The sequence below is a fragment of the Anolis sagrei genome, chromosome 4 (genome assembly GCF_037176765.1).
Source record: "Anolis sagrei isolate rAnoSag1 chromosome 4, rAnoSag1.mat, whole genome shotgun sequence".
Lineage (NCBI taxonomy): Eukaryota > Metazoa > Chordata > Lepidosauria > Squamata > Dactyloidae > Anolis > Anolis sagrei.
In genome coordinates this window covers 196,272,394-196,296,312 of record NC_090024.1, presented here as the reverse complement: position 1 = coordinate 196,296,312, position 23,919 = coordinate 196,272,394, and the positions used below count along the sequence as shown (strand labels likewise).

Sequence of the window (23,919 nt, the reverse complement as noted above, 5' to 3'; positions counted from 1 at the left end):
TGCACAGAATGAGTTCTAAACTTCAAATACTCTTTTTAGTGCAGAATTCTTTTCATTAGGGTTTCCCGGCACTCAAGAAACTTTGTTCAAGTATTTTTCAAGTAATTTCTAACATTATTTGCATCTTTTAGCTGAATTCTTCTATTGAAATGGGAAGCCATGGACTTGCTGAATGCCTATCAATGTTTGAAGTGATTCAGTACATTTGTTGAACAGTGCTAAAAATGGAGGAATAAAATGTTAGGGATCATTCTGATTTGCATAGTAATAGTTAATTTTATTTGCATACTGCTTTTCAACAATTATGTAAATCAAAATAAGTTATTTAAATACATAAGAAAACAAGTATAATACATTGTGACAAAACATTAACAAGATATAAACAAAATTCTTACAATTATTGTACTATGGAACACTTGCCTCAAGGATATAGGATCTGTAATTCAGTTATCTTGATGTTTCAGGACTGCAGCTTCCAGCATTCTTCATTATTAACTATGGCAGCTAGTACTGATGGGAGCTGCAGTCCAACAACATAGAGGTCTTCCTTTTGACTCCTCTGGCTTGAAATGGTCAGGATATACATTTGGGATAGCTAAGGCCCCATTGTCAAGCCACACTGTAGATGGCCAGATATTGTTTTCTCTTTTAAAATAAATGTCTTTATTTTAACATTGATTTGTTTCTTTTGTAGTTTTGTGTTTCACTATTGGAGGAAGAAGTTAGAATGCTTTACTGCAGAAATTTGATATCGGTTCATTTTTCTTCCATTATTTTCTTTGCGCAACACTAGACCATAAGAACCAGGAGGACCAGAATAATCGTCAGTTTTCCTGTGGAAAAAAAACCCGGATGTTTTAAATCACCTGCATATAATTAATGTTAAAGAATTTCAGAAATAACTTTCTTTTATTTATTTTTTTGAGAAAAAGAAAATAATACACATATATCCCATTCCATAACTTGCTCCTAACATTTACATGAATGAGGTGAAACACCCTTGCTTTTCTGTTATGGGAAGGTAACAGAATTTGATCTTTCCAAATGTTAATCAATCAAGTAACAATGACCAGAGATTTTGTTAATGAAATGTGAATGTTAAAATAGTTAAAATGAGAAAGTAATCCAGTAAGCACTGTCTTTTCCATGTCAGAAGCAACTTGAGAAACTGCAAGTTGCTTCTAGTGTGAGAGAATTGGCTGTCTGCAAGGACGTTCCTCAGGAGACGCCCAGATGATTGATGTTTTATCATCCTGTGGGAGACTTCGCTTGTGTCCCTGCATGAGGAGCTAGAGTTTAACAGATGGGAGCTTACCCTGCTCCCCAGATTTGAACCACTATTTTGTTGGTTGACCAGTCCTGCCGGCACAAGGGTTTAACCCACTGCACCACTGGGGGCTTCAGTGTCAAGCATTGAAGAACAAGAACAAAAGTTTATATTGAAACATTGCACTTACCTTCAACAATTGCCACACTGTTGTTTCCTAAAGAGTGAAATGAGAAGATAGGATTCAAGTTTTAAGTAACAAGGAGCACCCTTAGGGGTGCCAGCTCAGGTTTGTCCCAGGTCCCAAGGTTTCTGAGCCAAAACCTGAGGCCTAAGGATTGCTCATGGCCATGTCATTAAGCGTGAGAAATTATGTATCAACTAAATTAGTGCTCCCTTTCTCCCCCCCCTCCCTCCAGATACATTTACACTGTAGGATTAATGCAGTTTGGCACCACTTTAACTGACTCAGTGCTATGAAAGCCTGAGAGTTGCATTTTCCAAGGTCTTTAGCCTTCCCTTCCAAGTGCTGGTGCCTTGCCGAACTACCATTAGCATGATTCCATAGCATGAAGTCATTGCCATTAATGAGATGTCAAACTGCATTAAATGTAGTGTATTGATGCAACCTCCATCTCACAAATGAGTATACACATTAGGCCTGGGTAACAACGGAAAAAATTGTTTCTAAAATCGAATAGTTTTTTGGGGGTTTTTGCGTTTCGATATTTAAAAGAATTCCGAAATTTTTCTTTTAAAAAGTTCGATATTTACAAAATTTTGTAAATGTTAAAAAAATTACGAAACATTAACGAAACAAATACGAAACAATAACGAATCGATTCGTTAATGGCTGACGCAACGGCGCAATACGCTAAAAAACCTCCAAATGGGACAGGGGGAACTTCTGAAGCTTCCCTCTCCCTCTGTTGTTGACTGTTGGTGTGATATTATAATTTTTTTTCACTAATTAAACAAAAAACAACTATAAAACTTGCCCCAGAAATGCGGAAATAATAACGAAACGACCTCAAACCGATAACGAAACGAATACATAACGAATCCGAAGCATTTACAAAACGAATTTAAAAATTCGTTTCGTTTTTAAGTTGCTCCAGAATGTTTCGTTATCGCTTCGTTATAAAAAAATAACAATTTTTTAACGAATTACAAATTAACGAAACGAAACCGCCCAGCCCTAATACACATATATACAGAGAGAATACATTTTCCTTTCCAGAAATTAAGAGAAATAGGTAAATGATAAAATCCCAAGACTGTTCCTTGCATCTATTAAGGAACATTTAATCTAGTCTACTTGCTTCTAACCAGAAATCGACACATAACAGAAAGAAGGAACAAGCTAACTAAGTAAATAATACATAACATAAGCTAAGCATTTCAAATTGTAGCAAGTTGCTGCTCTCCTAGCTGCACTGAGATTGGCACACAGCTCATCCTTCCATCCAAAACTGAGCCTCCCAAAACTAGATAATTTGCACCCTTATCTCTTGTTTGGAGATGATCCAGATAAATACCTGCCACGAAATTGGAACCAAAGAATAGCTTTCTTGCAATGGCATTCAAGTTTTCCTCATGAGAACAAAGATGTACTCCCAAATTCAAGATATGGTTTATTAAAAAGATGAATATGGTCATATTTTGGTTCGAAAACATTTGGTTCGAAAACAGAATTACACTTGTTAACACCTTTTTCAAAAAATTTGTGCCATTTCGGACCACCACCACCCCCTTTTTATACATGGGGAAAAGCCAAGCAGCACAGCATGAATGGTTTGTTTGTATGAGATCAACATTTGTAACTTGAAACAGGCTTCCTCTGCTATAGAGCCTTTTCCTTCCTCTGAAGGCCAGGAAACCATTAACATGTTAATAAGCATTACAGATATGAAGAAAGAAATGCCATTTAGTTCAGTGAGATTTAATCCAGGTAAGTGGGAAGAATTGCAGTCTGAAATGTATGGATTGGGGTGATCCATGATGCTAAACTTAATTTAAACTCTGGTTTAGGAATTCTGTGAACTGATAGCCAACCAGCCATATTCCCTCCAACACATCACATATCAGGACACCAAGACAATTTGGGACTGTCCCTGTCAAATTGTTATGGTGTGTGTGTATCACATAGCATGTTATATGCGGATCAAGAATTGGGCTCCACAGTCACCTACATATCCATGCCAAGACACTACACCTAGAAGACCATAATACTTGGACAATGAGGGATCACTTAAGTAAATCTATATCTGTATCTATATCTGTATCTGTATATATAATAAAGAAGAGTGTTTGTATCGGACAGAGGAAGGGCGGAGGGCGGAAGGGCGGAAGGGATATGTGGCAGCGTTCTGATTGGCCAGCCTGAAAGTTCCAACATTCGGATTGGCTGCCGCAGTGGTGCTATTTGCATATGGTCTCTGATTGGCCAGCTTCAATAGGAGCCCCTGGTGGAGAAGAGGGTTCATGGCAGAAACAGGGCATGACAGAAGGAAATTTGCATATGGTCTCTGATTGGCCAGCCTCAAATCCAACATTCCGAGATGACAAAGAGAGGAAAGGAAAGGCCGGGGGCTGGGTCAGAACACTCCCAATACAGACCGAAATAGGCACACAGAGCTCCCATCACCCACTCTACATCCTACTGCAGTTTGGAGGAGGATGAACCATGGATGATGGGACTTGCAGTACCACCACTCACATTCTGAGACCGCTGTTAACCTTATCCAATGACTGATGAGGACCAAACTTCGCACATAGACCTCTCATGGCCCACTTTACGTCCTGGTGTGGTTTGGCCGGGGATGGACCGTGGATTATGGGACTTGCAGTACCATTGCTCAATTCATCAGACCACTACAACCCTCATCCAAATTCCAATAAATACCAAACTTGGCACACTGAGTCTCCATGATGCACTCTACATCCAGGTGCAGTTTGAAGGAGGATGCACCATGGACGATGGGACTTGCAATACCTGCACTCCCTTCCTAAGACCATTACAACTGCCAACGATGATGGATCAGGACCACAATTTACACAGAGATCCAGCATGACCCACTCTACATCCTGGTGTGGTTTGGAAGAATTTGAAAATGGATTGTGGGACTTGCAGTCACTTCACTCACTTCCTGAGACCACTGAGACCCTCGCCAATGACTCATCAAGACTAAACTTGGCACATGGAGCTTCAATGACCCACTCTACATCCTGGAGCAGTTTGAAGGACGACAGACCATGGATGATGGGACATCAAGTACCTGCACAACCCAAGACTGCTGCAAAACTCATCTAATGACCAATCAAGACCAAAGTTGGCACACAGAGCCCCCATGACCCACTCTACATTCTGCTGCAGTTTTGGAGAAGGGTGGACCATGGATGATGGAACTTCCAGTACCTTCACTCACATTCTGAGACCTCTGCAAACCTCATCCAATGACGGATCAAGATCAAACTTGGCACATAGACCTCTCATGACCCACGTTACGTCCCGGTGTTGTTTGGAAAACTTTGGAGATGGATGATGGGACTTGCAGTACCTTTGCTCACTTCCTGAAACCCTTGAGACCCTCACCAATGACTAATCAAGACTACACTTGGCACATGGAGCTTCAATGACCCACTCTACATCCTGGTGCAGTTTGGAGGAGGACAGACCATGGATGATGGGACTTCAAGTACCTCCACTCCCTTCCGAAGATTGCTGCAACCCTCTTCTAATGACCAATCAAGACCACACTTGGCACACAGAGCCCCCATGATCCACTCTACATCCTGCTGCAGTTTGAAAGGGGATGGACTTTGGATGATGGGACTTGCAGTACCTTCACTCACTTACTGACACCACTGCCACCCTCATCTAATGACTGATAAAGACCAAACTTGGCACACAGAGCCCCCATGACCCACTCTATATCCTGCTGCTGTTTGTAGGAGGATGGGCCATGGATGATGGGACTTCAAGTACCTTCACTCACTTCCTGAAAACAATGCAGCCGTTATCCTAAGACCAATAAAGACCAAACTTGGCATACAGAACCGCCATTACCCACTTTCTCTAATAACCCGGGCAACGCCGGGTCCCCAAGCTAGTATATAATAAAGAAGAGTGTTTGTTTGTATGGGACAGAGGGCGGACAGAGGGCGGACAGAGGGCGGAAGGGGTATGTGCCAGCGTTCTGACTGGCCAGCCTGAAAGTTCCAACATTCGGATTGGCTGCCGCAGTGGTGCTATTTGCATATGGTCTCTGATTGGCCAGCTTCAATAGGAGCCCCTGGTGGAGAAGAGGATTCATGGCAGAAACGGGGCATGACAGAAGGAAATTTGCATATGGTCTCTGATTGGCCAGCCTCAAATCCAAGATTCCGAGATGAGAAAGAGAGGAAAGGAAAGGCCGGGGGCTTGGTCAGAACACTCCCAATAGAGACGAAACTTGGCACACAGAGCCCCCATCACCCACACTACATCCTACTGCAGTTTGGAGGAGGATGCACCATGGACGATGGGACTTGCAATACCTGCACTCCCTTCCTAAGACCATTACAACTGCCAACGATGATGGATCAGGACCACAATTCACACAGAGACCCAGCATGACCCAATCTACATCCTGGTGTGGTTTGGAAGAATTTAACAATGGATGATGGGACTTGCAGTCACTTCACTCACTTCCTGAGACCACTGAGACCCTCGCCAATGACTCATCAAGACTAAACTTGGCACATGGAGCTTCAATGACCCACTCTACATCCTGGAGCAGTTTGGAGGACGACAGACCATGGATGATGGGTCTTCAAGTACCTCCACTACCCAAGACTGCTGCAAAACTCATCTAATGACCAATCAAGACCAAAGTTAGCACACAGAGCCCCCATGACCCACTCTACATCCTGCTGCAGTTTTGGAGAAGGGTGGACCATGGATGATGGAACTTCCAGTAACTTCACTCACATTCTGAGACCTCTGCAAACCTCATCCAATGACGGATCAAGACCAAACTTGCCACATAGACCTCTCATGACCCACATTACGTCCTGGTGTTGTTTGGAAAACTTTGGAGATGGATGATGGGACGTGCAGTACCTTTGCTCACTTCCTGAGACCACTGAGACCCTCGCCAATGACTAATCAAGACTAAACTTGGACATGGAGCTCCAATGACCCACTCTACATCCTGGTGCAGTTTGGAGGAGGACAGACCATGGATGATGGGACTTCAAGTACCTCCACTCCCTTCCGAAGATTCCTGCAACCCTCTTCTAATGATCAATCAAGACCACACTTGGCACACAGAGCCCCCATGATCCACTCTACATCCTGCTGCAGTTTGAAAGGGGATGGACTTTGGATGATGGGATTTGCACTACCTTCACTCACTTACTGACACCACTGCCACCCTCATCTAATGACTGATAAAAACCAAACTTGGCACACAGAGCCCCCATGACCCACTCTATATCCTGCTGCTGTTTGTAGGAGGATGGGCCATGGATGATGGGACTTCAAGTACCTTCACTCACTTCCTGAAAATAATTCAGCCGTTATCCAAAGACCAATAAAGACCAAACTTGGCATACAGATCCGCCATTACCCACTTTCTCTAATAACCCGGGCAACGCCGGGTCCCCAAGCTAGTATATAATAAAGAAGAGTGTTTGTATCGGACAGAGGAAGGGCGGAGGGCGGAAGGGGTATGTGGCAGCATTCTGATTGGCCAGCCTGAAAGTTCCAACATTCGGATTGGCTGCCGCAGTGGTGCTATTTGCATATGGTCTCTGATTGGCCAGCTTCAATAGGAGCCCCTGGTGGAGAAGAGGGTTCATGGCAGAAACAGGGCATGACAGAAGGAAATTTGCATATGCTCTCTGATTGGCCAGCCTCAAATCCAACATTCCGAGATGACAAAGAGAGGAAAGGAAAGGCCGGGGGCTGGGTCAGAACACTACCAATACAGACCGAAATAGGCACACAGAGCCCCCATCACCCACTCTACATCCTACTGCAGTTTGGAGGAGCATGAACCATGGATGATGGGACTTGCAGTACCACCACTCACATTCTGAGACCGCTGTTAACCTTATCCAATGACTGATCAGGACCAAACTTCGCACATAGACCTCCCATGGCCCACTTTACGTCCTGGTGTGGTTTGGCCGGGGATGGACCGTGGATTATGGGACTTGCAGTACCATTGCTCAATTCATCAGACCACTACAACCCTCATCCAAATTCCAATAAATACCAAACTTGGCACACTGAGTCTCCATGATGCACTCTACATCCAGGTGCAGTTTGAAGGAGGATGCACCATGGACGATGGGACTTGCAATACCTGCACTCCCTTCCTAAGACCATTACAACTGCCAACGATGATGGATCAGGACCACAATTTACACAGAGATCCAGCATGACCCACTCTACATCCTGGTGCGGTTTGGAAGAATTAGAAAATGAATGATGGGACTTGCAGTCACTTCACTCACTTCCTGAGACCACTGAGACCCTCGCCAATGACTCATCAAGACTAAACTTGGCACATGGAGCTTCAATGACCCACTCTACATCCTGGAGCAGTTTGAAGGACGACAGACCATGGATGATGGGACATCAAGTACCTGCACAACCCAAGACTGCTGCAAAACTCATCTAATGACCAATCAAGACCAAAGTTGGCACACAGAGCCCCCATGACCCACCCTACATTCTGCTGCAGTTTTGGAGAAGGGTGGACCATGGATGATGGAACTTCCAGTACCTTCACTCACATTCTGAGACCTCTGCAAACCTCATCCAATGACGGATCAAGATCAAACTTGGCACATAGACCTCTCATGACCCACGTTACGTCCCGGTGTTGTTTGGAAAACTTTGGAGATGGATGATGGGACTTGCAGTACCTTTGCTCACTTCCTGAAACCACTGAGACCCTCACCAATGACTAATCAAGACTACACTTGGCACATGGAGCTTCAATGACCCACTCTACATCCTGGTGCAGTTTGGAGGAGGACAGACCATGGATGATGGGACTTCAAGTACCTCCACTCCCTTCCGAAGATTGCTGCAACCCTCTTCTAATGACCAATCAAGACCACACTTGGCACACAGAGCCCCCATGATCCACTCTACATCCTGCTGCAGTTTGAAAGGGGATGGACTTTGGATGATGGGACTTGCAGTACCTTCACTCACTTACTGACACCACTGCCACCCTCATCTAATGACTGATAAAGACCAAACTTGGCACACAGAGCCCCCATGACCCACTCTATATCCTGCTGCTGTTTGTAGGAGGATGGGCCATGGATGATGGGACTTCAAGTACCTTCACTCACTTCCTGAAAACAATGCAGCCGTTATCCTAAGACCAATAAAGACCAAACTTGGCATACAGAACCGCCATTACCCACTTTGTCTAATAACCCGGGCAACGCCGGGTCCCCAAGCTAGTATATAATAAAAGAGAGTGTTTGTATCGGACAGAGGAATTGTGGAGGGAGGGCGGTGCATGTGCCAGCGTTTTGATTGGCCAGCCTGAAAGTTCCAACATTCGGATTGGCTGCCGCAGTGGTGCTATTTGCATATGGTCTCTAATTGGCCAGCTTCAAGAGGAGCCCCTGGTGGAGAAGAGGGTTCATGGCAGAAACGGGGCATGACAGAAGGAAATTTGCATATGGTCTCTGATTGGCCAGCCTCAAATCCAACATTCCGAGATGACAAAAAGAGGAAAGGTAAGGCCGGGGGCTGGGTCAGAACACTCCCAATACAGACCGAAATAGGCACACAGAGCCCCCATCACCCACTCTACATCCTACTGCAGTTTGGAGGAGGATGAACCATGGATGATGGGATTTGCAGTACCACCACTCACATTCTGAGACTGCTGTTAACCTTATCCAATGACTGATCAGGACCAAACTTCGCACATAGACCTCTCATGACCCACTTTACATCCTGGTGTGGTTTGGCCGGGGATGGACAGTGGGTTATGGGACTTGCAGTACCTTTGCTCAATTCTTCAGACCACTGCAACCCTCATGCAATTACCGATAAAGACCAAACTTTGCACACTGAGTCTCCATGACACACTCTACATCCTGGTGCGGTTTGGGGGAGGATGCACCATGGACGATGGGACTTGCAATACCTGCACTCCCTTCCTGAGACCATTACAACTGCCAACAGTGATGGATCAGGATCACAATTCGCACAGAGAGTCCGCATGACCCACTCTACATCCTGGTGCGGTTAGGAAAAAATTGTCAATGGATGATGGGACTTGCAGTCACTTCACTCACTTCCTGAGTCCACTGACTGATCAAGACCAAATTTGGCACACAGAGTCCCCATGACCCACTCTACATCCTGGTGCACTTTCAAGGAGGACAGACCATGGATGATGGGACTTCAAGTACCTCCACTCCCCAAGACTGCTGCAACCCTCACCTAATGTCCGATCAAGACCAAACTTGGAACACAGAGCCCCCATGACCCACTCTACATCCTGCTGCAGTTTTGGAGGAGGATGGACAATGGATGATGTGACTTCCAGTACCTTAACTCATATTCTGAGACCTCTGCAAACCTCATGCAATGACTGATCAAGACCAAACTTGGCACATAGACCTCTCATGACCCACTTTACGTCCTGGTGTCATTTGGAAAAAAATGGAGATGGATGATGGGACTTGCAGTAAGCTCACTCACTTTCTGAGACCACTGAGACCCTCGCCAATGACTAATAAATACAAAACTTGGCACACGGAGCCCCAATTACCCACTCTACACCTTGGTGCAGTTTGGAGGACAGACCATGGATGATGGGACTTCAAGTACCTCTACTCCCTTCCCAAGATTGCTGCAACCCTCATCTAATGACCGATCAAGACCAAACTTGGCACACACAGCCCCCATGACCCACCCTACATCCCGGTGTTGTTTGAAGGATGGACGATGGATGATGGGACTTGCAGTACATTCACTCACTTCCTGAAACCATAGCGACACTCATTCAAAAACCAATAAAGACCAAACTTGGAACATAAGAGCCCCCATGGCCAACTCAACATTCTGGTGAGGTTTGGGGAGTACAGACTATGGATGATGGGACTTCAAGTACCTCTACTCACTTCCCAAGACCTCTGCAACACTCATCTAATGACCGATCAAGTCCAAACTTGGCACACAAAACCCCCATGACCAACTCTCCATTCTGGAGCAGTTTGGAGGGGGATGGACCACAGATAATGGGACTCACAGTAACTTCACTAACTTCCTGAGACAACTGCGAGTCATATAAATAATTGATAAAGACAAACCTTGATACATAATTCCTTTCTCAAAAAACCCGGGCAGCGCCTGGTCCCCAAGCTAGTATATAATAAAGAAGAGTGTTTGTATCGGACAGAGGAATTGTGGAGGGAGGGCGGTGTATGTGCCAGCGTTTTGATTGGCCAGCCTGAAAGTTCCAACATTCGGATTGGCTGCCGCAGTGGTGCTATTTGCATATGGTCTCTAATTGGCCAGCTTCAAGAGGAGCCCCTGGTGGAGAAGAGGGTTCATGGCAGAAACGGGGCATGACAGAAGGAAATTTGCATATGGTCTCTGATTGGCCAGCCTCAAATCCAACATTCCGAGATGACAAAGAGAGGAAAGGTAATGCCGGGGGCTGGGTCAGAACACTCCCAATACAGACTGAAATAGGCACACAGAGCCCCCATCACCCACTCTACATCCTACTGCAGTTCGGAGGAGTATGAACCATGGATGATGGGACTTGCAGTACCACCACTCACATTCTGAGACCGCTGTTAACCTTATCCAATGACTGATCAGGACCAAACTTCGCACATAGACCTCTCATGACCCACTTTACATCCTGGTGTGGTTTGGCCGGGGATGGACCGTGGGTTATGGGACTTGCAGTACCATTGCTCATTCTTCAGACCACTGCAACCCTCATCCAATTACCAAAAAATACCAAACTTGGCACACTGAGTCTCCATGACACACTCTACATCCAGGTGCAGTTTGAAGGAGGATGCACCATTGACGATGGGACTTGCAATACCTGCACTCCCTTCCTAAGACCATTACAACTACCAACGATGATGGATCAGGACCACAATTTACACAGAGACCTAGCATGACCCTCTCTACATCCTGGTGCGGTTTGGAAGAATTTGACAATGGATGATGGGAATTGCAGTCACTTCACTCACTTCCTGAAACCACTGAGACCCTCGCCAATGACTAATCAAGACTAAACTTGGCACATGGAGCTCCAATGACCCACTCTACATCCTGGTGTGGTTTGGAGGAGGACAGATCATGGATGATGGGACTTCAAGTACCTCCACTCCCCAAGACTGCTGCAAAACTCATCTAATGACCAATCAAGACCAAAGTTGGCACACAGAGCCCCCATGACCCACTCTACATCCTGCTGCAGTTTTGGAGGAGGGTTGACCATGGATGATGGAACTTCCAGTACCTTCACTCACATTCTGAGACCTCTGCAAACCTCATCCAATGACGGATCAAGAGCAAACTTGGCACATAGACCTCTCATGACCCACGTTACGTCCTGGTGTTGTTTGGAAAAAATTGGAGATGGATGATGGGACTTGAAGTACCTTTGCTCACTTCCTGAGACCACTGAGACCCTCGCCAGTGACTAATCAAGACTAAACTTGGCACATGGAGCTCCAATGACCCACTCTACATCCTGGTACAGTTTGGAGGAGGACAGACCATGGATGATGGGACTTCAAGTACCTCCACTCCCTTCCGAAGATTGCTACAACCCTCTTCTAATGACCAATCAAGACCAAACTTGGCACACAGAGCCCCCATCCTGCTGCAGTTTGAAAGAGGATGGACTTTGGATGATGGGACTTGCGGTACCTTCACTCACTTACTGACACCACTGCCACCCTCATCTAATGACTGATAAAGACCAAACTTGGCACACAGAGCCCCCATGACCCACTCTATATCCTGCTGCTGTTTGTAGGAGGATGGGCCATGGATGATGGGACTTCAAGTACCTTCACTCACTTCCTGAAAATAATGCAGCCGTTATCCAAATACCAATAAAGACCAAACTTGGCATACAGAACCGCCATTACCCACTTTCTCTAATAACCCGGGCAACGCCGGGTCCCCAAGCTAGTAAGTAATATAACAGAGATTATGCAAGTTGAATTTTATGGTGTAAAGAACTGTCAAGATATACCCTGATATTTGTAAACAACAAATGCCCCCTACTGTCATCCTCCATATAAAGGGCAAGAAAGAAGTTAGGAGAAGCTTTGATAGTGGTATGTGTGCCCACGAGAATTTGGAAAATTTTACTTTTGTGGCACTTACTCTTCGAATGACCCATGGCAATGTTAGTTTGGGGATTCTGAGATTTACAATTACAAATATTTCAAAGGCATAATTTCGCAGTAATACGCCACTATTGTGAAGTTTTCCCTCTCCTGGTATACAAAGAAGGTTAGGCAAGATTATAGAAGGAGGTTGAATACCAGGACAGTATAATAAAAGATACTGTCTTCCTCAACCTGTTCCCTTCCAACTATTCTGTTCAACAGGGCTGGAAAAATGAAATATGCTTCAATCATTCATAAAAAGACATAAGTGTGAGGATTGTTCCTGCCTCTCATTTGCTTCACAAGGACACAGAATATATGTTCCCATTTTTAACCATAGGCCACACATTTAAAAAGCCCTGTCTTGCCTATTAGAATATCATTTGCTTGTTCCCACTGTCACTGTTATCTAGCTTACCTGGGTCTGGTTTATTAGTTGTTCCACTTGGTTTCCGTGTAGGTCCTGCATAAAAGAGTGAGCTTATTTTAGCTGATTTGGGCTTTATGAAAGATTTGCTTGGATAAATTATTATTATTATTATTATTATTATTATTATTATTATTCTGCTTTATTTCCCCAAAGGGGACTCAAGTGGCTTAACAGAAGCATTACTATACAATTTAAAATATACAAACATTAAAACAGAATTAAACACAAACAGCACTAAAAATTCACAGAGAAAAAAAAGTCTTCATGGACAGTAAAAAAAATATGTTAAACCCAAACAGTAACAAAGGACCATAGCAACATAATACAGTGGACTATCCATATTCATATTCTGCATCCATGAATTCAACCATATATAACTTGGATTTTTTAAAAAATCCACAAAGAAAACCTTGATTTTGTTTTTTTTTTTAATATAAATGATACTATTTTACTATATCATTGTATAATATTGGGACTTCAGCATCAGGTATATAATATATACATCAGTGTATACAACTGAATGTTGGTATCTAGTGTGTGTCAAGGATCCACTGTCTAAAAAAGAGGAGGATGAAGAACAAGAGGAAGAGGAAGAACCCTCACAATAGAGCTTTCACATCCACTATAAAAGTGATTTTAAATATAGATACATTTTAGATGCAATGATGGTGAACACATCAGGTTGAAAACATTAAAATCCAATGAGCTTATATTGATGAATCTTCAGAAGGTTGGTTTCATGTGTTGGTGGGGACTTCTGGATTGATTTGTGTTTCTCAAGGTGCTTCTCATGTCAGGCCTCTTACCAAAGTAAAGGCAGAATCAAATGCAGTTTGTGATACAGCATCGTCATCTGCTGTTCAAAAGGAAAATGACATTCTGCAAACACAGTAAGCACTTTCAGCATTCAAGCCTGTACGGTAATGGAAAATGAAAGTAAAGCAGGATGCCAACTTCTAAAATGAGGTTTCACCATGGAAAATCATTGAGATTGTTCCAAAGAAAATTAGTTTGCATCCTAACATGTAAGCCTCAATAGCAGACCAGTGATAACTCACCTGATGACTCGGTTTTCTTATCACCATTTGGCTGAATAGTAGTACCTAGTAATAGGTAGAGGAAGTAATGACTGATACAATCAATTTATTTTTTCTCTTGGTTTATCTTGATAAACTGTCATTTATCAAGGCCCGAAAGGAACAGCCCAAAGACCAAAGAGAGGGTTGGACAAACAGAACAAGTACAAAGCAGAAAGAGAATAATAATCACAAATAAACAGCTGGGGGAATGTCCCATGAGTTTAGATGTCTCTACACAAATGCCCAAAGCACTGGAAATAAATAAGGTGAACTTTTAGCACAACAAAACAGTTACAAAGTAACAGGCATAACTGAAACCTGGCGGGACTAGTCCTATTCTTGGAATATAGTAATGGAGGGATATTTCAGAGAAATAGACCAAACAGAAGAGGGGATGGAAATACTGACAAGGAATAGGAAAAAGGAAGAAATACTGAACATTTTCTTTGCCTCAGTTGTCTCCCAAGAGGAAATCAGTGCTCAACCTGAGAAATATGGATTGGACAAGGCAATAGGAGAAATGCAACAAGGCAAGGTAGTAGCCTAGGAAGACCTGTCTACTCTAAATGAATTCAAGTCTCCATGGAAAGAAGAACTACATCCGTATTGAAGGAACTGCTAGCAGAAGTACTTTCAGAACCACTGACAATGATCCTTGGGTATTATTGGAGAACAGAAGTCCCAGCAGACAGGAGGAGGGCAAATACTGTCCCTTTCTTCAAGAAGGAATAAAAGAGGACCCAAACAATCACTATCCAGTCAGCCTGACACCAATACTAGGAATAATTCTGGGGCAATTGATAAAGAAGTCAGTCTGTAATCACTTCAAAAAGAATGCTGTGATCACTAAAAGTAAACATGGATTTATCACAAACAAGTCATGGCAGATTAATCTTATCTCTTTTTAGTAGAGTTGGGAAGATGCAGGGAATGCTGTGGATGTAGCATATCTTGATTTCAGTAAGGTCTTTGACAAGGTCCCCCATGATCTTCTTGCAAACAAGCTAGTAAAATGTGGACTATACAATAATACTGTTAGGTGGATCTGTAACTGGTCAAGCAATGGAACCCAAAGGGTGCTCACCAATGGTTCCTCTACATCCAGGAAAGAAGTGACTAGTGGGGTGCCACAAGGTTTGGCCCAGTACTGTTCAATATATTAATTAAATGAAGTTTTAGAGGGCATACTTATCAAGTTTGCAGATGACACCAAATTGTGAGGAATTGTTAATACTCCAGAGGACAAGATCAGAATTCAAAATGACTTCAACAGATTAGAGAGCTGGGCCAAAACTAAGAAAATGAATTCCAATAAGGAGAAATATTGGTAGAAAAAAAAAGAAATGCACAGATACAGGATGGGTGATATCTGGCTTGCCAACAGTACATGTGAAGAAGACCTGGAGTCTTCATGGACAACAAACTGAACATGAGCCAACAATGCGATGCAGCAGCTTAAAAAACCAATGGTATTTTGGGCTGCATCAAAAGGAGTATAGTGTCTAGATCAAGGGAAGAAATTGTGCCCCTCTATTCTGCTTTTGGTTAGACTTCATCTGGAATACTGTGTCACTATGTACTGACAAGCTGGAATGTGTCCAGAGGAGAGCAACTAAAATGATCAAAGGTCTGGAGATCATGCCCTATGAGGGGCATCTTAAAGAACTGGGGATATTTTGCCTGCAGAAGAGAAGGTTGAGAGGAGACATGATAGCCATGTATAAATATTTGAAAGGTTTTCTGGTACTTTGGAGAATAGGATTCGAAGCAATGGCTTCAAATTATAGGAAAGGAGATTCTACCTCAACATTAGGAAGAACTTCCTGACTGTAAGAGTTGTTCAAAAGTGGAACACTTTGCCTCGGAGTATGGAGGCTTCCTTGGAGGCTTTTAAACTGAGGCCGGATGGTACTTTGATTTTGCTTTTCCTGCATGGCAGGGGGCTTGGGCTGGATGTCTGATGTGGACTCTTCCAAATCTATAATTCTTTGATTCTAACAGCTAATTATTAGTATCTATTTGTGATAGAACACCTCTATTTAGTTGCTCACTAAACCACGGTTCCTATGATTTCATGTTCTTTTAGATTAATGTTGAATTTATATATGAGACATTTCAGCATTAATGACTAATAGGCACCCTACATTCTATGAGAGAATTTGCTGCTTCAAAGCATGCAGTTTTACCCATTTCATTTGCTTATCACAACACCCCCAAATTACAGGGTATCAGGGAAGAGACAGAATTTTGTTCCAACATGCAAAGCTGCTGCTAATTTGAGTTGACCATGTTGGGAAAGATGTCCCGAAGGTATGGGTTTGTAGAAAGCAGTTTTATCCATTCTCACATAGCACAAGTATGCCACTTGATTGTAAAGCGCTAAGGTTGTGGAGAGTTATAAAATGATTTGAGAGTTTCTACTATAGCTTTTCAGTAGCAAATACAATGCTATAAACATTGAAAGCGTTCTTTTTTTTTTTTTACCACTGCTAATTATGTCTTTTGTTGTCTTTGTGGTTGTCTTTGTGGTTGTCTGTCTGGTTGGCCCTGTACAAGAAGAGAGAGAAAAAGCAGCTTTCAAATGTAAGCAGCAAATGCATTTATGATTTCTTTCAATGTTTTAGAGTCAGGAAGGTTTCTTCTCTTTGCAGATTCACACCAGTTTTATTCTTGTAGGACACTGTTTCGGGGAGGATCAAATGTTTTTAAATTAGTTGACATTTTGACTTGTACAGGAAAGTTAATTTATTCCAGACTTCATGAAAAATACTGACTGGTAAATCATTGTAATCATTGATTAAAATTGGGCATTTTAATTCCTTAAAATCTTATAGGACTCATCTGGATTGATCTGTAGATTTAATTTTGTCATATTTGACCTTTCCATATGTTTTTTAAAAATCTACCAAGCAGAGGGCTTTGTAATGATGCCATTCCAACAGTATAATAATACAATTATGATGTTATTGCTATCAAGGTTATTAAAAAAAAGATGAACCAATCATGGAGTAAGGGGCAGGATGGGGAAATTGGTAATAATGCCATTAATATAAAGCAAAGAATGGTATTATTAGCAACAACAGTGTGATGGAGAATGTCAGTCTACCCTCATGAGAATGGCTTCAGCAGATTTCAAATGTAATAACGCAGGATAAACAATAGTGTATGATAAGGCCCCTACTCTTGGATCATCCATCTTCTTAGTCAGGTTTATGTGATATTAACTTTTTTCCTATATGCCAACATCTTTCTTTTAACAGGCATTTCATGTCTGCCCACACTGTTACCACGATCTACTTTTCATCATCATTATTATCCACACAGAAAGTCCTCTCCTGCATTCCTACCCAAATGTGTTTCTGGAGGCAATGGCGTAGTGAGATGTATCACCCAAGCACCTTAAGCCTGTGGTAGGCTTGCAAAAAACATAGGTTTTTATTATGAATTTTCCTGGTTTTGCTTGTTTTTGTATGTTTTTTTGTTTTTAAAAGATATCTATAGATGCAACTGGAATAAGTTTTAAAAAATAAAATAACACAAAAGTTCCTGTGTTAGTTCATGACTAAAAAACAAAATACACTAGAGTCTCGCATATCCAACATAAACAGGCCGTTGGATAAGCAAAAATGTTGGACAATAAGGAGGGATTAAGGAAAAGCCTATTAAATGTCAAGTTACATTATTAGTTTACAAAACAAACTGTTTTACAACAAATCAACAGAAAAAGCAGTTCAATATACTGTAGCATTATGTAGGAATTACTATATTTAAGAATTTAGCACCAAAACATCACAATGTATTGGAACAGCTATGGATCTGGGCAGGAAGCAGACTGCGTTGGATAATACAGACTGTTGGATGAGCAAATAAGCGAGACTCTACTGTACAGCATTGGGCAATACCTTTTTTTAGAGCTAAACAAATGTCACAAAAGTGTAGACTTTTAAGTTATTCAGAATAAATAGGAGGATAGAATAAACAAGCATCGGTCTACATTTTGGACTTCAGCACATGCAATAAAATCAGAGTTCCTAGACATTTAACATTTACTGGCAGAGCCCATCAAGCTCATACCATGGATTCCAGGTATTTCGCCATTACTAAAGTGTATTTTTTCCCTATGCTTCCTAAGTCAATTGGCAATCAACTTCTTTTTTAATTCCTCATGTAGATATGTGTAAAAACATAAAATTTAGTGTGTGATGGGAATTCCCCATTGTCCGCTTGTAGTGATAACAATGACATGATTCTGGAGGGAGGAGATGGGATGGGCAGAATAGAATCTTTTCTTCTGCCATGATCTTCAGAACTGAGGAGGAAGGAAGTGCAATTTTTATTTTTTTTAATAATGTAAATGCAACAAAGTTACCTTTTGAATTGAGAAGTATCTGTACTTATAAATTGTAATATAGAATAGAAGAAAATTCATTTAATGATCTCGTGTTAAAAAATAAAACACAGGATTTCTTCAAGTAAAAAAAAAATGGAGACAGTGGAAGGAGAATGTCTTCTATGTAATTGGAAGGGCAAACAGATAATTTGAAAAGAAAGCTGTGATGCGGGTAGAAAAATCATTTAATTTCCAAATGGCATTGTGAAGCTTAAGAGGAAAACAACAATCTCCAACACTTTACTTATTGCATGGGATGAAGTCCTTGTTAGCCAGAAAATGAAAGCTAAGGTTGTCGTGCTCAGTTGGGCCTGTTTCAGAACAGTTTTTGATCTCTTACGTTGTGCAAAAATTTGCTCCTCCATGATTAACACTTAGAATTCCACATTTCGTGCATAAACATTAATGTACACACATGCCTTTCACTCCATTATTGATAGTACACTAGGTGAAGTTTTTTTAAAGACTCTACATTAAGGAATCCACAGGAACCAAATAATTTGGTTGCGCTGTGGAACAGTATGTTTACACGTTGCATACGTGCATATCTTATTACCAGTCCCAACATGTTGTAACTTACCTGAAGTCTCGTTTTTCTTATCTCCTTCTGTATGAGAGGTGAGTGTAGGGCTGGGCCGGGTGGTGACAGTTTCTGGCCAAAAAAGGGGGAAAGGAGTGTGATTTCAGTGTTTAGCTCTAAAGAGATGGGCTTAAAGAACCCCATAACACTTCTGAAATTCAAATGTGGAGTTTATTTCCAAAAGGCACCAAATCCAAAAGGAGTCCTAAAAATGAGTTATAGGTGGCAGAATTTTGTTGGTTAGGAGGAGATTATTATATACAGATCAAAATGTGTCAAATCACTTTGGTACAATGTTTGGAAAATTGCATTTTATAACAAATGAATGCACACCTGTTTTAATTCCTGTAAAATGTATACAGATGGATTTGGTTTTGGAGACATGCTCTACATATATATAACAGAAAACACATACCCTCGACACATGTGGGAAATTTAGGTTTCCATGTGCTGTCAGCCCCACAAGTTACAGAATTGCTTCCCTCCGGTTTATATCCATGGTTACATGTAAACTGTAGGGTATGATTATAGTTGTACGAAGGCTGAAATATACTTGTCAGCTTTCCATTTTCAATTTCTGGTCTGCTACACTGGACCACTGAGAAGAGAATATCAACAGTGAATGAGAAAGTGTTTCTTCCCCACCAGAATATAAGACATCAGTATGTGAGAACCACTAAAAGCAATCCTGATACTTCAGGGAGGTAAACAGCTCCATCATATTTATTCTCCCCTCCTCTTCAAGCATCAATACTGCTAAGGCTAGCTAGAATCAGGTTCAAAGGAAATGGGAAGAAATCAAGCAATTACATCTAAATTTTGTCACTAACATTGGAGATGGGAGCATCAGTGGATACAGTCGGCCCTGAACATTTATGGGCCTAAGGTTTGTGGATTTTATTATTCATAGGTTGATTAGTATGGTCTCACTACAAATCTCTCAGTCCTCAAGAGTGACTCTATGGTCAACTTCTGTATGATATGACCATTGGGTTACACCGAAGGACCTACAGATTCCTATAGGGGTGTTATTTCCAGTAAAAAGCAGCTTTTTTATTCATAGTTTTCGCCACTTTGATATGAGTCCTGCACCCCTAATTCCAGTGAATGTGGAGGCCGACTGTCTACTTCTTCAGGCAGGATTTGTTTACATAAAATACTTCTTTAATGTAAATCAAGAAATAGTTTTCTAAGATCTACAGAGACACTCACTGGAACACCCCAGCAAGCCAGAGTCCAAAAGTGGCAGGCTCAAACCCAGAACCTCAGTCAATGGCTGATACCAAATGAGAGACTCCCCCCTGGGCACACAGAAAACTGGGCGACTTGGAAGGTGCTGAATAGACTGCACTCTGGCACCACGAGATGCAGAGCCAATCTTAAGAAATGGGGCTACAAAGTGGAATCCACGACATGCGAGTGTGAGCAAACCACTGACCACCTGCTGCAATGCAACCTGAGCCCTGCCACATGCACAATGGAGGACCTTCTTGCAGCAACACCAGAGGCACTCCAAGTGGCCAGATCCTGGTTAAAGGGCATTTAATCAACTAACAAGCTTGCAAACTTTGTGTTTTGTCTGTTTGTTTTGTTAAAATGTAATACAATCTGTCTGGTTGCTTCTGATACGAGAAATAAATAAATACTTATTTAATGGAACAAGAATATCCATTACCTTTACACTCAGGTGGAGATTTATCCCACTTTCCATTTGCACCATCTTCTGCCACTATACAAGTAAGGCTTTGATCTCCAATAAGGGAAAAGTCCTTGTTACAAGTGTATTTTATCACTGTACTAACAGTATAGTGATCGAGGGATACATCTCCATTATGCATTCCATTGGCAATGTTGGGAGGACGCTCACACTGGATTACTGGGGAAGAGAATACAAATTCACAGTTCACATACACTAGAACTTCGTTGTTAGGACTGAAATTACTGTCACTAAAACACCGTGTGAAGTCTCAGCAATGTACTGTACACTATAGATGCTTTCTAATGGCAGTAAAGTCAAATCGTTTAATTCCAGTAGGAAAATTAAAAATAATTACTTTTTTCCTTTGAAACTCTGAAGTTGTGCTCCCTTATTGGATTGGGAATTCTGGAATTTGTAGTCCAAAATAGTATTTTTTCTGAGCACTGGGCAGGATTATTTAAATTGTGTTGCTAAAAGAAATTGAGCCAATGTGACTAGATACTTCTTTGAGACCCAATCAGAACAGATCATTTCCACTTCCAAAGATCCTGAGATATTGCAGATTCTCCAACTTTCAGTAGGAGACTATCAAAGAGAGATAGAGTGAACTCCAAAGAGGAAAGGAAAGTGATTTAGTGAGGCTAGAGACAGATAGCAAAAGGAACTCAGCAGAATGCCTCCAAGTCCAACTCGAATTCCATTTTAGTAAGTAAGCAAAGTTTCTCTAGACTTCTTCCCCCCTGCTCTGATTCTTCATGGTTTACAGGGGGAATAAGCCCTTGCTGGCCATCAAAAGTGAAATATCTTCTATTAGGTCATAACAGACAGCATAGTTGCTTCAACTGTTGTCCAAAGCATGCTGAGGAAGAGAGCTAGTCCTATCACTAGAAAGAGTTAGGCAACGTGTCATGGCAGGGCAATTTACAAGAAATGAACACAGTTGTAATCCATTGTAGCCTTCAAAGACAAAGTCATATTAGTTTGAAATATCAGTACTGTATACAAAGGGATCTTGTAACACTTGAGACTGACTGGGGGGGGGGGGGGGGGGCGGGGAAAGACTTGCATGAACTTCCTGAGACTTTGTCTACTTTCTCAGATGCTTGAAGGACAAGCATTCTAGACTTGTTTTCCTGAAGCTGGTAAAGGAATGAATCCAAGTCCACTATTCTGACTAGCTCTCCTCCAACGCCATCAGTACATGATCTTACAATAAGCAAATCTAAAGTGATATTTCATAATGTTCATTTTAACATTAGGATGTTTTGTATAATTTCAGGCTTTGTTTTATCTGGGTTCATGAGGGGGTGGAGTGTTGCTATTGCTATTAAGAAATTTGGCAGAGTTAGGAAGTGAAGTGATATGAAGGAGGGTGATGTGGGAGCAAGGTAACCATTTATGTGGGCTTGTCAGTCACCACAGGTAGGAGCCAATTTGAGGGCACATAACAATAACCCCATCAGACTCAGACTGAACATTGCTCACTAGCATACAGAGAGCAGGAAGATTAGACAATGAGAGATGACTATAGAATCTCTGGTTGAGAACTAGGTCATACTTGGGCTTTGCTAGTCCATGTTAGCCAAGTTGCCATCACTGGCCATGCAACCACTCTGGTCACAAAACCATCCCATACAGGGTTGTTATAGGTTTTTCGGGGTGTATGGCCATGCTCTAGAAGCATTCTCTCCTGAAGTTATCTCTGCATCTATGGCAGGCATCCTTAGAGGTTGTGAGGTCTGTAGCTCCAGCAGACAAGAGTTCCTTCTCCCACCCTGGACATTCCACAGATATATAAACCCAGCTTTCCTAGTTTCCAGCAGACCTCACAACCTCTGAGGATACTTGCCATAGATACCGGTGAAACATCAGGAGTGAATGCATCTAGAACATGGCCATACAGCCCGAAAAACCTACAACAACCCAGTGATTCTGGCCATGAAAGCCTTCGACAATGCACCAACCCACACAATTTCCAAACGATAGTTGGCTTCTGTAAATTAATGTGAATGTTTTATGTTCAGATTAATTATATAATTTTAGTTTGATTAGGTTTGATTTAATTTATTGATGTTAGGTTCTAATGTTGTTTTCATATGTGGATTTTTGGGGTTATAATGTTGGTACTTGTTTAGTTATGGAGGCATTGAATGTTTGCCATTGTATCTTGGAATCTGTCCTGAGTCCTGGGGAGATAGGGCGGAATATAAATAAAGTTTATTATCATCATCATCATCATCATCATCATCATCATCCAACATAACCATATTACATTGTGGGTGTTTTATTTTGTTCGCAATGAAGTAAAATCAACTTTTGAATTAAGCTGGATTCAATATGAGACTGTTATTACATTTTAAGTCAGGAACTAGCTGATGGATTTCAACAACAGATTCATGCTTCTCTCTCCCCCCACCCCAGTTTAAAGGAATGTCCCAATTTCTTAAAAATTGCAGGGTGACAGAAGGAATACAAATGCCTTTCATCTTATTCCATATGATGCTGCCTAGTAATTCCCATCATATATTGTTTTGAAAACAAGGCTGGCCTCACTTGAGCAATCAGTTTTCCTGCTTTAGCAAAAATTGTAAGGAGAATAAGGGTGTTGGCTACAACAATTATGGCCAATATATTGGACTTCAATTTCTAGAAGGCATGTTGGATATTGTACATGGTTGTGAGTGGCAAGAGGTAAGGACAGATATGAAAAAAGATACGGAGGTCCATATTTTTTACTATCCTAAGTATGGACAGATTAAAATATTTGCAGTACAAATGTCGTGCTAAAGTATATTAAGACAGAAGCTAACAAATTTTAAAAAAAATATCTTACTATCACACAATGGAGGGGATTTATCCCATTCAGCCCTGTTGTCTGCCAACAAAACACAAAGAGCAGTACTGGACCCCACTAAGTTGTACCTAAGAAAATAAAAAAAATACTAGATATTAGTGAACAGAAAGAGTGTGCAAACACAAGATAGCTTGTAGTGCATGATTTCATGTATTGACATCATATCTGTTGTACATTGCTGATGACAATGTCTGTGCGCATTCAGAAGACGACCTACAAGCCA

The 23,919-nt window shown here is 41.8% G+C and overlaps 1 protein-coding gene across 1 annotated transcript in view; it reads right to left on the bottom strand.

Moving 5' to 3' along the window:
• Positions 1-279: 279 nt before the first annotated feature.
• LOC132773377 (membrane cofactor protein-like) overlaps positions 280-23,919 on the bottom strand; it is a 35,620-nt gene continuing 11,980 nt past the window's right edge. The window contains exons 4-12 of the mRNA XM_067467060.1: positions 23,676-23,764; positions 20,819-21,019; positions 19,559-19,741; positions 19,144-19,215; positions 16,658-16,720; positions 14,153-14,197; positions 13,083-13,127; positions 1,458-1,484; positions 280-833 (exon numbers count right to left, since the gene is read on the bottom strand). Of these exons, the coding sequence (XP_067323161.1) occupies positions 790-833; positions 1,458-1,484; positions 13,083-13,127; positions 14,153-14,197; positions 16,658-16,720; positions 19,144-19,215; positions 19,559-19,741; positions 20,819-21,019; positions 23,676-23,764 (769 nt within the window). The 3' untranslated portion in view covers positions 280-789. The remainder of the gene's footprint in view (positions 834-1,457; positions 1,485-13,082; positions 13,128-14,152; positions 14,198-16,657; positions 16,721-19,143; positions 19,216-19,558; positions 19,742-20,818; positions 21,020-23,675; positions 23,765-23,919) is intronic.